Raw genomic sequence first — 17,510 nt, 5'->3', positions numbered from 1 at the left:
CATAGATGTATGTCAGCCAAGAGATATCACTGGGGGTCCTTCAACCCAGATCCATGAAGAAAAGCCGGGACATAGGCGTATGTCAGCAAAAGATATCACTGGGGGTCCTTCAACCCAGATCTGTGAAGAAAAGCCGGCACATAGGCGTATGTTAGCAAAAAGATACCACTGGGTGTCCTTCAACCCAGATCCAAGAAGAAAAGCCGATACCTAGGCGTATGTCAACCAAGAGATATCACTGGGGGTCCTTCAACCCAGATCCACGAAGAAAAGCCGGCACATAGGTGTATGTCAGCAAAAAGATACCACTGGAGGTCCTTCAACCCATAAAAATTCAACGTGTTTCGGCCATTCAGGCCTTAATCATACCAAAATGCGTTGGCATCTTCATGGCTTTCGTTACGTAATCGCCTCTCTGCATCTACGAAGACTGCCCACCGCCGGGAGAGGAGGGGACCCCAGCCCGTCACATGACCGACCTGATGAGTTTGGGAAAATGTAAGGATAAGTATAAATAAATTTAAACAATAAAATACATTTGGGGCGTTTCCGGGAGGGATTGGGGTCGTTGGGGAGCCCGAAGATTGGATTTGGGCTTTATTGCTGTTCTGTTGTATTTTTTTTCAATGTATTCATTGTAAACGGATGTTTATATATTCCTTTCAATTTCATCTTCAGATTGAAATGCTACACACCAGCTGAAAGTGTTAATCAGGCTTGCAGTATAAGTGCCTGCACAATGGCAAAGGGGGGGGAGGGGGAATCACATTTGCACTTTTTTTTTTATTTTTGTAAGTAAAGCACTTTCTGTGATTGTGTTGAGCTCATTGGGAGCTGTCCATTAGTAAGGAAAGGTTTCATCATTCTTCCTTTATGTGCAGCCCGGACTCCAGTTACGCCATGGCAGGATCCTTTGACGGGACCATCTTCATCTGGAACACCCAGACGGGCATGCTGGAGAGGAGCCTGAATGGAGAACACAGGTAGGAGAAAGAGTCATTCTGCTAAAGTGACTAGAAGAGACCTGATCACCCGTCTGCCCAAATTTGGGGCCATTGGTGATTAGCACCACACTATATTGCCAGAAGTATTGGCCCTGCCCTCCCAATCATGTGACTCAGGTGTTCCAATCCCCTCCCAATCATGTGATTCAGGTGTTCCAATCCCCTCCCAATCATGTGATTCAGGTGTTCCAATCCCCTCTCAATCATGTGATTCAGGTGTTCCAATCCCCTCCCAATCATGTGTTTCAGGTGTTCCAATCCCCTCCATGGACACAGGTGTATACAATCAAGCCCCTAGGCATGCAGACGGCTTCTACAAACATTGGTGAAAGAATGGGTCGCTCTCAGGAGCTCAGTGACTCCAAGCGTGGTCCCGTGATAGGTGGTCACCTGGGCAATAAGTCCATCCGTGACATTTCCTGGCTACTAAATATTCCACGCTCAACTGTTAGTGGGATTATAACAAAGTGGAAGCAACTGGGAACAACAGCCACTCAGCCACCAAGTGGTAGGCCACGTCACATGACAGGGCGGGGTCAGCGCATGCTGAAGCGCACAGTGCGCAGAAGTCGCCAACTGTCTGCAGAGTCAATAGCTAAAGACCTCCAAACTTGGTGTGGCCTTCAGATGAGCCCAACAACAGTGCGTAGAGAGCTTCATGGAATGGGTTTCCATGGCCGAGCAGCTGCATCCAAGCCTTCCATCACCAAGTGCAATGCAAAGAGTGGGATGCCGTGGTGTAAAGTACGCCGCCACTGGACTCTAGAGCAGTGTAGATGTGTTCTCTGGAGTGACCAATCACACTTCTCTGTCTGGCAATCCGATGGATGTGTCTGGGTTTGGCGGTGGCCAAGAGAACGGTACTTGCCTGACTGCATTGTGCCAAGTGTAAAGTTTGGTGGAGGGGGGATTATGGTGTGGGGTTGTTTTTCAGAGGTTGGGCTTGGCCCCCTAGTTCCAGTGAAGGGAACTCATAAGGCGACAATTTTATGCTCCCAACTTTGTGGGAAGAGTTTGGGGATGGCCCCTTCCTGTTCCAACATGACTGTGCACCAGTGCACAAAGCAAGGTCCATAAAGACATGGAGGAGCCAGTTTGGGGTGGAGGAACTTGACTGGCCAACACAGAGTCCTGACCTAAACCCCATAGAACACCTTTGGGATGAATTAGAGCGGAGACTGTGAGCCAGGCCTCCTCCCCCGACATCAGTGCCTGACCTGACAAATGTACTTCTGGAAGAATGGTCCAACCTTCCCATAGACACCCTCCTAAACCTTGTGGACGGCCTTCCCAGAAGAGTTGAAGCTGTTATAGCTGCAAAGGGTGGGGCCAACTCAATATTGAACCCTACAGACTAAGGCCCAGGGTCAGTGTCAGTAGGGGGCCCCATGAGATGCCCCTAGTACCTTTCATAGACTTTTTGGGGTGTGGTTTGAGTGTGGGTGAGGACACAGGGGCCCCATGATCCCCTATTGCCCGTCCACCCCATGAATTGCAAACTTGGTTTCCTCACACTTTCTCTTTAAGGCAGAAGAATGGAGGTCACTGAAATGTCAATGCTTCCATCACCAGACTCCATTTAGTGGCCTTGAGCAGGAAACTCACAAAGGTTGAAAGCCCGGCCAGTTCTGAGCGTCGCCTGAAAAGACAATTCTAATTATTTCCTGCGTTTAGCTGACACGAGGGACCCCGGCTGGTCTTCTGCTGCTGTAGTCCTTCCTCTAAAAGTGCCTTTCTCAACCTTTTTAACATGGAGGAACCCTTGAAATACCTTTCCAGACTTAGGGAACCCCTATTAATAATCACTAAATCTACGGCTCACAGTGCACTACCTTGATGGTCGGTGGGAAGAATGTCCCTTACTTTTTTGGTCATTGGGAATAATCCCCCCTTACAGATAGAAAAGTAACCAGTGACACCACTGATCTTTTTTTTGGCTGAGAGGTAGGAGTTGCACCTTGCTCAAGGAACCCATGGCAACCTCTAGAGAAACCCTAGGGTTCCACTGAACCCTGGTTGAGAAAGGTTGCTCTAGAACACGGGTGTCAAACTGGCGGCCCTCCAGCTGTTGCAAAACTATAAGTCCCATCATGGCTCTGCCTTTGGGAGTCATGCTTGTAACTATCAATCTTGCAATGCCTCATGGGACTTGTAGTTTGGCAACAGCTGGAGGGCCGGCAGTTTGACACCCGTGTTCTAGAAGGTTCTCCATGTTGCATGTTCAGAAATGTTCTTTTGCACTGCTGTAAAGAGCGGTAATCAGTGCAGCTGTAGACTTCCTTTCAGCCCAAACTAGTCCATGCTCCCCTGACCCTTCTCATTAACAAGTGTTGTCACCAGATGTCTGCCATCTGCTGGATGGGTTTTGTTTTCGCCCCATTTTCTGCAACTCTGGTGCCCAACCTTGGCACTTATTGTTTAGCCCAGCCTTTCTCAACCAGGGTGCCCAGGCACTCTGGGGGGGCTTAAGGTTTCTTCAGGGGTGCCTTGAGGTTTCTTCAGGGGTGCCTTGAGGTTTCTTCAGGGGTGCCTTGAGGTTTCTTCAGGGCTGCCTTGAGGTTTCTTCAGGGCTGCCTTGAGGTTTCGTCAGAGGTGCCTTGAGGTTTCGTCAGAGGTGCCTTGAGGTTTCGTCAGAGGTGCCTTGAGGTTTCGTCAGGGGTGCCTTGAGGTTTCGTCAGGGGTGCCTTGAGGTTTCTTCAGGGGTGCCTTGAGGTTTCTTCAGGGGTGCCTGGAGGTTTCGTCAGGGGTGCCTTGAGGTTTCTTCAGGGGTGCCTTGAGGTTTCGTCAGAGGTGCCTTGAGGTTTCTTCAGGGGTGCCTTGAGGTTTCGTCAGAGGTGCCTTGGCAAAATGTCTAAAAATTGACCAAAACTTGTATACAAGCCAGCGGGTGGAACAAGCCTGCCTTTTAGTTACAAAAAGCCACCGGTTTCCATCGTGCACCATTACGACCTTCTAGTCGCCGGCATCTTGACAACTAATAGCATCATTAGCTGATAAGGAGGATGTCCACTTCCTGCACATCATCCTAGTTTGACCCTCCCCCGCCCCTCTCCATCAGTGCTGGGGTCACATTAGCTCAGTGATGGAGAAAAACTGAGGGAGAGGAGAAACACTGGAATACTAGTCAGTACCAGTGTGCAAAAGTGTTTTTTTTTTTTTTTGGAAGAATAAATCCCCTCCAATGTTGGTTGTCCTACATGTGTGGATGGTGCTGCGTTATATAAAACTATTAGAATAGGTTTTCGCATTGTAGAATGGGGTGCCCTTTCTAAAATGGGGTGCCTCGAGACTGTCCGTAATTTTAAAGGGTGCCATGATTGAGAAAATGTTGAGAAACACTGGTTTAGCCTTTGGGGGGGCCCTGCTGACACTAGTCTGTGTGCTTCTGACTTAAGTTCTTACTCAAGCGTTACGTAATGCGCATGCATGCATGACGTTTTTCATTATATGCGTTGGAACCTCCTACAGATAGCAGCGTAATCGTCAACCACTGTGTGGGCGGGGCTGTCAGATTGTCAACTTGCTGATGTAATTTTAGACGGTTTGATGTGCCGGAGCTCACGGCATCAGATCCTTCTATGTAGTCCCATATAGAATGCACCTAGGAGGGAGGCTGCGCTAGTCCTACATGGAGACCATGGGGCATAAGGTAGCCACCCTCACAGCAGGATTGAAGGGATGAATTCTTCTTTGAACAGAAAACACATGTTAGTGACATCTGGGTTAGTAACACCATAAATGATTTGCTTAATTTTTTCTGTCCAGTTTATCCTATTTTTCTCATTTTATGTTTTTATAATCGATTTTGTATCAAATTGGTCATAAATAAAATTTAAAGGGTGGGTAGGGGGCACAGATGTGGGAGTATTGGTTTGTAGAGGGGGTGAAATAGGCGTGATGTCTAGCAGTCTGTGTAACGTGTCTCCAGTCTCTGACTGTCTCTTGAACCATGTCCCCAGTCTCCAGCAACTTCTATATCACATATCCAGCCTCCAACAACCCCTATATCATACCCATAGTCTCCAACATCTCATATCATGTCCTCAGTCTCCAACATCTCATATCATGTCCTCAGTCTCCAACATCTCATATCATGTCCTCAGTCTCCAACATCTCATATCATGTCCTCAGTCTCCAACATCTCATATCATGTCCTCAGTCTCCAACATCTCATATCATGTCCTCAGTCTCCAACATCTCATATCATGTCCTCAGTCTCCAACATCTCATATCATGTCCTCAGTCTCCAACATCTCATATCATGTCCTCAGTCTCCAACATCTCATATCACGTCCTCAGTCTCCAACATCTCATATCACGTCCTCAGTCTCCAACATCTCATATCACGTCCTCAGTCTCCAACATCTCATATCACGTCCTCGGTCTCCAACATCTCATATCACGTCCTCGGTCTCCAACAACTCTTATATCACGTCCTCGGTCTCCAACAACTCTTATATCACGTCCTCGGTCTCCAACAACTCTTATATCACGTCCTCGGACTCCAACGACTCTTATATCACGTCCTCGGTCTCCAACGACTCTTATATCACGTCCTCAGTCTCCAACGACTCTTATATCACGTCCTCGGTCTCCAACGACTCTTATATCATGTCCTCAGTCTGCAACATCTCATATCACGTCCTCAGTCTGCAACATCTCATATCACGTCCTCAGTCTGCAACATCTCATATCACGTCCTCAGTCTCCAACATCTCATATCACGTCCCCAGTCTCCAACATCTCATATCACGTCCCCAGTCTCCAACATCTCATATCACGTCCCCAGTCTCCAACATCTCATATCACGTCCCCAGTCTCCAACATCTCATATCACGTCCCCAGTCTCCAACATCTCATACCACGTCCTCCGTCTCCAACATCTCATACCACGTCCTCAGTCTCCAACATCTCATACCACGTCCTCAGTCTCCAACATCTCATACCACGTCCTCAGTCTCCAACATCTCATACCACGTCCTCAGTCTCCAACATCTCATACCACGTCCTCGGTCTCCAACATCTCATACCACGTCCTCAGTCTCCAACATCTCATACCACGTCCTCAGTCTCCAACATCTCATACCACGTCCTCAGTCTCCAACATCTCATACCACGTCCTCAGTCTCCAACATCTCATACCACGTCCTCCGTCTCCAACATCTCATACCACGTCCTCCGTCTCCAACATCTCATACCACGTCCTCAGTCTCCAACATCTCATACCACGTCCTCAGTCTCCAACATCTCATACCACGTCCTCAGTCTCCAACATCTCATACCACGTCCTCAGTCTCCAACATCTCATACCACGTCCTCAGTCTCCAACATCTCATACCACGTCCTCAGTCTCCAACATCTCATACCACGTCCTCAGTCTCCAACATCTCATACCACGTCCTCAGTCTCCAACATCTCATACCACGTCCTCAGTCTCCAACATCTCATACCACGTCCTCAGTCTCCAACATCTCATACCACGTCCTCAGTCTCCAACATCTCATACCACGTCCTCAGTCTCCAACATCTCATACCACGTCCTCAGTCTCCAACATCTCATACCACGTCCTCAGTCTCCAACATCTCATACCACGTCCTCAGTCTCCAACATCTCATACCACGTCCTCAGTCCCAAATATCTTTTATATTATGTCTCCAGCCTCCAAACACTCCAATACATCCCCAGTATAAAAACAACCCTCGGATATCATGTCCTCCGTCACCAACAATTCGTATATCATGTCCCCATCACTAACAACTGTTCTGTCATATCTCCAGTCTCCAACATGTCTTCTATCATGTCTCGAGTCTTCAACATCCCTTATATCATATCTCCAGTGTCCAACTGTTCTAGTATCACGTCTCGAGTCTCCGACAACTCCTATACCATTCCTCCAGTTATTATGTACAGCTCTTCAGTGATGTCATGGACCGCATATGAGGCCCTCAATGTCAGTTAGATTGACCACAACTGTTCTGCAGTCTGTAGTATGTACTAACCCCCCGAGATTCTGCAACCACCATGTTTGCCCTGACAATCATGCCTCAGTCAAAGCTGCTTGGATCTCACTTCCTTTTCATTGTAATGTTCGGTTGAGTAGTAACCGAATGTCTTCACCATGTCTGAATGCCTTGTGTGTTAACTGTGACCAAGTGATTACGTTTCTGTATGTGATAACAAAGAGGTATCGGGTATCTGGAAGATGGCCACCAAGTTTAAATATTCTATATGCAAAGAAAAATGCCTTTGGGTAAAGTTTTGGAACTCTCATTGGGGCCATTATCCAGCCTAGATGAGATATACCCGTGCGTTGTCAGCCAGACCTCTACCATATGGCTTGTTCTACATTTTGCCATCAAAATCTCTAACTGACCCATTATCCCCAGCAGAGGGCGCTACAACATTTGTTCTTTATGATGCTCCAGCTTGATGTTTGTGCTTCTTTGTCCTGTTTCCTTATTGGAAATGCCCTAATCAGACATGATCCATAGAAAAAGTATTAAAGAAATATTAAAAAGGTGGGGGGGGGGGGCGTATATCTCAGTTTTGGTGGGACGGGTTGGCTTTGTGACCAGTTTACAGGAGGGCAGGGACGGACTGACCATTTGGAAACTCGGGCACTGCCCCGGGGTCAGTAGGGGGCCCCATGAGATGCCCCTGGTACCTTTTTCATAGGCTTTTTTGAGTTTGGGCAAGGACACAGGGGCCCCATCATCCCCTATTGCCCAGGGGCCCCCTGAGTTGTCATTCCGCCCTGCAGGAGGGAGCACTCTGGAGGAGGGGGTGGTCAGAGCCACCAGTGAGATGATTCTCTAATAGTTTGAGATGGTGACATGCATAATAGGGGTGTTGTAGTATCTCCAGGTCCACCAGGACTTCTGCCAGGACTTCCAGAATCTCTTATTGGCACTTGCAGAATCCTTCCCAGGTCTTCCATTGGTGCTCGCAGAATTTGTGTCAGGGCTCCCTGAAATGACTCTGGGTGTGTCCTTTGATGGAGAGGAGTATTGAAGTCTCAGCTCTGGACGTGCTGTGTCTTCTTGACCTGACTACTGTCTTGCCTGCCACCTTCCCCAGGACTCCTACTTGAACCTGACAATTCTTCTGCTGTCTTGCCTGCTGTTGACCTGGAATGTTCTGATCACTCCTCTACTGTCTTGCCTGTTGCTGACCTGGAATGTTCTGATCACTCTTCTGCTGACTTGCCTGTTGCTGACCTGGAATGTTCTGATCACTCTTCTGCTGTCTTGCCTGTTGCTGACCTGGAATGTTCTGATCACTCTTCTGTAGTCTTGCCTGTTGCTGACCTGAAAAGTTCTGATCACTCTTCTGCTGACTTGCCTGTTGCAGACCTGGAATGTTCTGATCACTCTTCTGCTGATTTGCCTGCTGTTGACCTGGAATGTTCTGATCACTCTTCTGCTGATTTGCCTGTTGCAGACCTGGAATGTTCTGATCACTCTTCTGCTGTCTTGCCTGTTGCTGACCTGGAATGTTCTGTTCACTCTTCTGCTGTCTTGCCTGTTGCTGACCAGGAATGTTCTGATCATTCTTCTGCTGGAATGCATGTTGCTGACCTGGAATGTTCTGATCACTCTTCTGCTGGAATGCCTGTTGCTGACCTAGAACGTTCTGATCACTCTTCTGCTTGAATGCCTGTTGCTGACCTGGAACGTTCTGATCACTTTTCTGCTGGAATGCCTGTTGCTGACCTGGAATGTTCTGATCACTCTTCTGCTGGAATGCCTGTTGCTGACCTGGAACGTTCTGATCACTCTTCTGCTAGAATGCCTGTTGCTGACCTGGAACGTTCTGATCACTCTTCTGCTAGAATGCCTGTTGCTGACCTGGAACGTTCTGATCACTTTTCTGCTGGAATGCCTGTTGCTGACCAGAAACGTTCTGATCACTCTTCTGCTGTCTTACCTGTTGCTGACCTGGAATGTTCTGATCACTCTTCTGTTAGAATGCCTGTTGCTACCTCAGACTGTCCTTACCACTCTTCTGCTATCTTGCCTGTTGAGGACCTGAATTGTTCTGACTGTTCTTGTGCTGCCTTTCCTGTTGCTGACCCGGGTTGTCCTGAGCACTCTTCTGTGGTCTTGCCTATTGCAGACCTGGATTGTCCTGACCACTTTTCTGTGGTCTTGCCTATTGCAGACCTGGATTGTCCTGACCACTTTTCTGCTATCTGGCCTTTTACCGACCCAGATTGTCCTGACTACTCTTCTGGCACAGCAACAGATGTTATGTGCATTACCGGAAATGGTCCCTCATTCTTTGTAGAAGGTTTCTGACTTCCTTCTCTGCCGCAGCAGTAGCCTAATCCTAGTCATATAAATGGAAACCAGGAAAAAGTCATCTTAATCAAGAGTCAAGGTTTTGGTTAAAATCTATTTGCTAACATTTTCTACGATTGTGGTGAGAACATCCAGGGAAGTTGTCCATGGCTTTGTAAATAGGCAGAGCTTTTGGAAATTAAATTTTTAATTAAAAAACGTTATTAAATACTTATTATTTTTAATTGTTACTGTATAATTAAACCACTAAGAGTCCTTGTGTCCTCATTCTGTGGTACACAAACATTGTGGGCGTTATATTTTTTTAAGAACAGCCCTATTGGTTCTGCTGTATCCTCATTGGTTCAATAAGGTTGAGGCCAGATCCAAGGAATTTGGTTGAACTTCTTGGAGGTGTCTGGGGCAGTCTGTGCTGATTTGTGAAGTCAGATACGTTGGATGAAAAGACCTGTCTCAGTATTTACTTTCCAATTCATCCCAAAGGTGTTCAGTAGAGTTGAGGTCAGGGCTCTGTGTAGGCTGCAAATGGTGTAAGTTCCTTCACACCAAACTGGTAAGATCTTGTCTTTAAGTAGCTGGATTTACACACACGGACACAGTTGAGATGAAACAGAAAAAGAGATTAACACTGTTGGGGGGAAGACTAGAACACTTGTCATTCACAAGAGCATTTTGAGGTCAGGTACTGACATTCAATGAGAAGACCTGGCTCACAACTGGTGTTCCAATTCATCTTGACGGGTTTTTTTATTGGGTTGAGGTCAGGACTGTGTTGTAGAGGAACTCAAGTGTCCTGCACAAACTGGTCGAACCATGTCTTTTTGGAGATGGTTTTGTATATAGGAACGTACTCATGCGGGAGCAGAAAAGGACATTCCCAAGACTATTGCCACAAGGTTGGTAGTGCGAGGGAAGGCTAGAACCCTTGTCATCCAAAAGAGCATTTGTGAGGTCAGGTACTGATGTTGAATGAGAAGACCTGGCTCACAAGTGACATTCCGGTTCATTCCAGTGGTGTTCTGTAGGGTTGAGGCCAAGGCTGTGTGTAGGAAACTCAAGTTCTTCTACCTCAAACTGGTCATACCATGTCTTTATGGAGCTAGCTTTGTACACAGGGGCACAATCAAGTGGGAACAGCAAAGGACATTCCCAAGACTGTTGCCACAAGGTTGGTAGCTAAGGGAAGGCCTTTGTCTTTTAAAGGAGTATTTTGTGGTCAGGTACTGATGCTGAAGGAGAAGACCTGTTTCACAACTGGTGCTCCAGTTCATCCTAAAGATGTTCAGTAGGGTTGAGGTCAGGGTTCTGTGTAGGAAACTCAAGTTCTTCCACATCAAACTGGTAAAACCATGTCTTTATGAAGCTGGTTTTGTACACGGGTACAGTCATGCAGGAACAGAAAATGATATTCCCAAGACTCTTTCCACAAGGTTGGTAGCTAATGGAAGGCCTTTGTTGTCTAAAAGAGCATTTGAGGTCAGGTACTGATGTTGTAGGAGAAGACCTGGCTCACAACTGGTGTTCCAGTTCATCTTAAAGGTGTTTAGTAGAGTTGAGGTCAGGGCTCTGTGCAGGAAACTCAAGTTCTTCCACATCAAACTGGTCAAACCATGTCTTTATGAAGCTGGTTTTGTACACAGGAGCACAGCCATGCTGGAATTTCCCAAAATTGTTACCAGAAGAGGCTTACGGTTCCCGTAAATGTCTTTGCATGCTGCAACATTTTCATTAGTATAGAGGGGTATCCACATACCTCTGGCCATGCATCATAATATTAATATCAATAGACACATTGTATACAACCAATGCATTTTTTGATAAGGTAACCCTGGGAAAAAACTTTCCATAAATGGTGTAAGTCTTTAGTAAACTGACCAGAGTAATACGTTAAGAAGAAAAATCGAGGAGAAGGAGAGAAGTTTGGGTATAGGAAAGAGAAGCAGTAGAGGAGGGAAAGTAGAGGAGGGAAGGAGAGGGCAGCTCATGTTTGTAGGTTCTCAGAAGATCCTTATAAGAGATTGTTTTGTTTGAATCTCACGTTTTTGTTTCTTTCTCCACAGTGCTTCCGTCAATGCCGTGGCCTGGTCACTTTCTGGGGAATATGTGGTCAGTGTGGACCGAGGGAAGAAAGCCGTTCTCTGGAGTGAATACTGAGCCTCTTCTGTTTTTCCTCTACACTACACCCAAAAGGAGAAAAAAAATACTGACATAATTCATTCTTCATTTATAAGAACTGCAAACACCACAATTTACAAAACTACCTACCTACTCTGCCGTGCCAAATGCAGTAGAACTTCAATGGAGCAACCTTACACTGTCTTCCAATGTTATTTGGAATCATAACATTCTGGGCCCCAAGGTCTATACAACTCCCTCTGCCTCGTGCTTCTAGGCCAACTGATGTTCCATTCCAGGTTTCTCAAGAAATGGTCCATGAAACTCCATTGTTCTGTGTCTTGTTCTCTGAGACGAACCAAAGAGTTGTGCGGTGTTTGCCAACCCTGGTCCTACAGCAGATCATGACTTTTCTGGCACTTTATGACTGTTTCAGTTAATCACCGCTTCAAAGAAGAGTAATAATAACCTCACCTGTGATAAACGGGACCTACGAGAGCTTCTTGAGGTTAAGGAAACCATACCTTGTGGAAACACGATGTTAACATGCCTCAAGCAGTTCATTGACAGGGATCCATGAATTCCTCGTCTTTAGACTTCAAGGTCAAGCAGTGTTTTATAGGCGATATCTAACAATGCATCATGCTTACAAGTCAACTATTGTGCCAATAAGAACCTTCATTTGTCCATGTTCCCTGCTCAGCCACTGTTGGGTTGAACCACTTGAATCACCTTCTCGTGCTTCCATGGTTCTACAATAATTTTCAGTTCAATGGGTCATCAAGTCAACCAGTGTTTCATGAAAATGCCTTCTCGAAGGTGAACTCCTAGTTCCATTAGATTAACATCCCAGTTCAACTTGTGTCTCAATATATTGGTCATCTGACTTCTAGGTCACACATTGTTTTATTGAACTTTTTATGGACTGATATCTGCCCTGAGCCTTGTGAATTCAGGTCAACCCTTGCAGAAATCTTCTTGTGCCCCTTGTTCTTAGGCTAAGCAGTTCTGTGTGAAACTAAAACTTCTTGTCCCTCATGCTTTTAGGTCAACCACCGATCCCTGTAGCTACAATTTCCTTTCCATGCTTTCCTGAGCCAACCGTTATAATGAAAATTGATTTTTCCAATGTCCTCTTTATGGGACAGATTTCCTTATGCCACCCATGTTCCATGTGAAATGAATTTTCCAAAATGTCCAGATTTTGAGTACACAATTTCCTGCAACCATCTCTTCCTTCCTGTTACAATTTTCCCCATTTCTTGTGTCTCCCCATATACCTTCCTGCCGTACGTGTTGGACTTTGTCATCAGGATGGGTATGTAGTGAGCAGGGCCTTAAGTGGTGGGGAGGGCCTTAAGTGGTGGGGAGGGCCTTAAGTGGTGGGGAGGGCCTTAAGTGGTGGGGAGGGCCTTAAGTGGTGGGGAGGGCCTTAAGTGGTGGGGAGGGCCTTGCGTGGTGAGGAGGGTCTTACGTGGTGAGGAGGGTCTTACGTGGTGAGGAGGGTCTTACGTGGGGAGGAGGGTCTTGCGTGGTGAGGAGGGTCTTGCGTAGAGAAAATGGTCTTACGTGGTAAGGAGGGTCTTGCGTGGTGAGGAGGGTCTTGCGTAGAGAAAATGGTCTGACGTGGTGAGGAGGGTCTGACGTGGTGAGCAGGGTCTGACGTAGAGAGAATGGTCTTACGTGGTGAGGAGGGTCTTAGGTAGAGAGAATGGTCTTACGTGGTGAGGATGGTCTTACGTAGAGGAGGGTCTTACGTGGTGAGGAGGGTCTTACGTAGAGAGAATGGTCTTACGTGGTGAGAAGGGTTTTAAGTGGTGAGGATGGTCTTATGTGGTGTGGAGGGTTTTATGTGATGAAGATGGCCTTATGCAGAGATGTAGTTCCTGAGATATCAAAAATTGTAGAATTTGTTTCCATTTTCCGAAGACTCCTCTTGGACTGTTACATTTGTAGGATGAAGACTGACTGGTTGACTTTGCTGTGTTTGCACTTTAAACTTCTAGAGGTTTTCCAACTAAAATGTGCCCATTGCATCTTCTCGCTGTGATTGGGGACCTGGAGGTCCTTCCACTTGTGCAGCTCCGTTGTAAGCAACTGATAGTATCCTTACTCGTGTTGTGGGCAAGAGCAATGGTTACATTTCAACTTTTATTGGAAAACCACCTAAAAACTGAACTTTTAGTTATCTACGACCTTCCGTTTTTTTTCAACCCAATAGCCGAAGTGTAAGACGTTATTGTTGCCGTTGTGTATTTTCCACGTCCCGGCCCTGCAACCAACACCAATCACAAATATTCCATTAGAATGCCGGGCTTGATATATTCCATTAGAATGCCGGGCTTGGAATATTCCTCATCGTATTTCCATTTGCCAAGCAGCCATTATAGGCTGAATGAGGACATTGCTACAATTGATCGCATTAGCAAGTCGTGCTGATCAATAAGCGATCAGTTTCTGATCAGTCCTGATAAAAAGTGTCATCGTAGACCCCCAAATTGAAATTTTTTCCGTGTTGCCTCAGAAGATTGGTTCCATTCAAATATTAAGTGGAAAAGTCTACGACCGATTAATCATCCTTTTATCATTTCGCTGGCAATACACACGTTGATTTCCCCAGCGATTCTTTTACCGATTGGATCAATAGATGTACCGACAAATACACCCCCCCCAGCCACCCAAGAAAACTCATGTCAATATTAAGAAAACAAAAATTTGTACAAATGTCACCAAAGAAGCTAAAAATTTAGATTTGGTCAAAATTTAGCAGAAGATGAAATTGGTCATTTGGTGGCCAAATCAATTTTGCTAAAAAATTTAAAATTTTGGAAAAAATTTCCAGAAGACGAAATTGTTCATTTGACCAAATCAATTTTGCTAAATTTTTCCAAAATTTTAACATTTTTAGCAAAATTAATTTGGCCACCAAAAGACATAATTGGTCATTTGGCAGCCAAATCAATTTTGCTAAAAATGTTAAAATTTTGGAAAAATTTAGCAGAAGACGTAATTGGTCATTTGGTGGCCAGATCAATTTTGCTAAAAAAAATTAACATTTTTGGAAAAAATTTGCAGAAGATGTAATTGGTCATTAGGTGGCCAAATCAATTCTGCTAAATTTTTCCATAATTTTAACATTGTTTAGCAAAAGACGTAATTGGTCATTTGGTGGCCAAATCAATTTTGCTAAAAAATTTAAAAATTTTGGAAAAAATTTGCAGAACACGTAATTGGCTATTTGGTTGCTAAAAAATTTTACATTTGGTCAAAATTTTGCAGAAGACGAAATTGGTCATTTGGTGGCAAAATCAATTTTGCTAAACATTTGGGAAAAATTTAGCAGAAGACGAAATTCGTCTTCTGCAAAAGTTTGATCAAATCTAAATTTTTATCATCTTGGGTGGCCAAATCAATTTTGCTAAAAATGTTGGAATTTCAGAAAAAATTTGCAGAAGACGTAATTGGTCATTTGATGGCCAAATCAGTTCTGCAATTTAAAAAAAAATTTTTTTCGCAAAACTGACTTAACCACCAAATGACCAATTTCGTCTTTGCAAAATTTTGACAAAATTTTTAGCAAAATTGATTTGGCCACCAAATGACCAATTTTTTCTGCAAAATTTTGACCAAATCTAAATTTTTAGCTGCTTTGATGACATTTATTTCTAAATACTGTCCAAATTTTTGTTTTCTTAATATTGAGATGAGTTTGCTTGGGTGGCTGGGGGGGGGGGGGTGTATTTGCCGGTACATATCTATTGTTCTAATCAGTAAAATAATCACTGGGAAAAATCAACGTGTGTATTGCCAGCGAAATGATAAAAGGATTTTTAGCAAAAGACGTAATTGGTCATTTGGTGTCCAAATCAATTTGGCTAAAAATGTAAACATTTTTTTGGAAAACTTTTGCAGAAGACAAAATTGGTCATTTGGTGGCCAAATCAATTTGGCTAAAAAATTTTTTTTTAATTTTTGGAATAATTTTGCAGAAGTTGTAATTAGTCATTTAGTGGCCAAATCAATTTTGCTAACAATTTTAAAATTTTGGAAAATTTAGCAGAAGAGGTAATTGGTCATTTTGTGGCCAAATCAATTTTGCTAAAAATTTTAAAATTTTGGAAAATTTTTGCAGAAGACGCAATTGGTCATTTGGTGTCCAAATCAATTTTGCAAAATTTTTTAAAATTTTGGAAACATTTTGCAGAAGTAAGTAATCATTTTGTGGCCAAATCAATGAGGGATTTCTAGTTGTAAGCCTCCCGCTCTATCCAGGAAAATAAATTTTGCGATGACAAACGATAACATTGATTTGATACAAGATGATTGATACGTATGTGGTCAGCATTGATCGGTCAGGCCTGTTAGGTATCGGAGTTCACTAGTAGAGACACGGAAGGGAAGGTTTTCCAGAGTGCCGACATGCCGAGCTCCATCTGTCCAGAACCCCCCCCCCCCCCAGTGATCATTGTAACCTTCCTGTAATGGATTTTCAGCAGATGGAGGCAAATATAATATTTTAAAATAATGCTCCCCTCCCCCCCCAAATCAATTTTATCTCATTGAAAGCTTCTTTCACCGGGAGAGAGCAATCCTAGTAATGTATTCTGATTATATGAAAGGAAAAGCAGATTATCGCGTCTTTATCTCCTTCAGATGGATGAAACCTTTTCCTTTAATACATTGGTGGTCTTATCTAAAGGCTCAGGGCACATTCCCATTGGAGGACACCAATGGGCCCCGGGCTCTGCATGTACCAAAGTTGGTAGAAATTTTATTGGCCTTTAAAGAACCCCAAGATCTGACCGGGATTGTACAGTGTTTGCCCCAAACCGGCATGTCCTTGGCTCAGGATACAATTGGGGGAGGGGCTTCGGTAGACCTGACATTAATTCCTATCCGACAATTCACCACCGATATCCCCCCCCCCCCAACCCCCATATCACCCCCAGCACAGACCATGCTACTCTGTATCCCAGCCGAGTCCTAGATTGTCCAGATTCCTGAATTCCCCAGATCCTTGCATTTCCTGGATTTCTGAATTACCGAGATTCTTGAATTCTCCAGGTTCGTTCATTTTCAGTATTTCTAAATTCCCAGATCTCTGAATTCACCAGATCCCTACATATTTTGGATTTCTGAATCCTCAGATTTTCTAAATTACCCAGATTCCTGAGTTTTATGGATTTTAAAATTCCCAAGATTTCTGAATTCCTTGCATTTTTTTTTAATTCCCTAGATTTCTGAATTTCCCAGGTTTCTGCATTCCCCAGATTCCTGAATTGTCTGGATTTAAAAATTCCCAAGATTTCTGAATTCCCCATTTTCATGAATTGTTTTGATTTTTAAATTCCCCAGATCCCTGAATTCCCCAGACCCCTGAATTTCCCAGATTTTTTAATTTCCACATTCTTGAATTTCCTAGACTTCTGAATCTCCACATCCGTGAAATTCCCAGATTTTTGAATACCTAGATCCCTGAATTTCCTAGATTTCTACCCTAAATTTTCTGGATTTTGAATTCCCAGATCCCCGAGTTTCCAAGATTTCGAACTTCCCCCAGATTCCTGATTCATCTGGATTTCTGAATGATCAAATCCCTGAATTTCCCAGATTTCTTTATTCTCTGATCCTTTCATTTCCCAGATTTCTGAATTCCCTAGCTTCCTATATTTTTTTTTTTTATTACCAGATCCCAGAGTTTCCCAGATTCCTAAATTTTTCTGGATTTCTGAATTCCCAAGATTTCAGAAATCCCCAGATTCCTGAATTTTCTGAATTTTGCAGTTCCCCAGAATCCTGAATTATCTGGATTTCTGAATGATCAAATCCCTGAATTTCCCAGATTTCTGAATCTCCAGTTCCCTGAAATTCCCAGATTTCTGAATCCCCAGATCCCTGAATATCCTGGATTTCTGAATCCCCAGATCTCTGAATATCCTGGATTTTTAAATGACCAAGATTCCTCAATTCCCCAGGTTCCTTAATTCTCTGTTTTTTTTAATTCCCTAGATCCCTGAATTTCCCAGGTTTATGTATTGCCAGATCTCCAAATTTCCCAGATTCCTAAATTTCTGTCTTTTTTAAATTATC

At 44.3% G+C, this 17,510-nt stretch overlaps 1 protein-coding gene across 1 annotated transcript in view; it reads left to right on the top strand.

The window, feature by feature from the left end:
- LOC149436083 (protein Atg16l2-like) overlaps positions 1 to 12,765 on the top strand; it is a 63,278-nt gene extending 50,513 nt beyond the window's left edge. The window contains 2 exon segments of the mRNA XM_089662074.1: positions 882 to 983; positions 11,366 to 12,765. Coding sequence (XP_089518200.1) covers positions 882 to 983; positions 11,366 to 11,459 — 196 coding nt within the window. The 3' untranslated portion in view covers positions 11,460 to 12,765.
- The last annotated feature ends 4,745 nt before the right edge of the window (positions 12,766 to 17,510 follow it).

The sequence above is a fragment of the Staurois parvus genome, unplaced genomic scaffold, assembly GCF_062004578.1.
Source record: "Staurois parvus isolate SC_StPar_1 unplaced genomic scaffold, SC_StPar_1.0 ptg001424l, whole genome shotgun sequence".
NCBI classification, from domain to species: Eukaryota; Metazoa; Chordata; class Amphibia; order Anura; family Ranidae; genus Staurois; species Staurois parvus.
The sequence above is the reverse complement of the archived record's forward strand: the minus strand, read 5'-3'. Positions and strand labels throughout refer to the sequence as shown.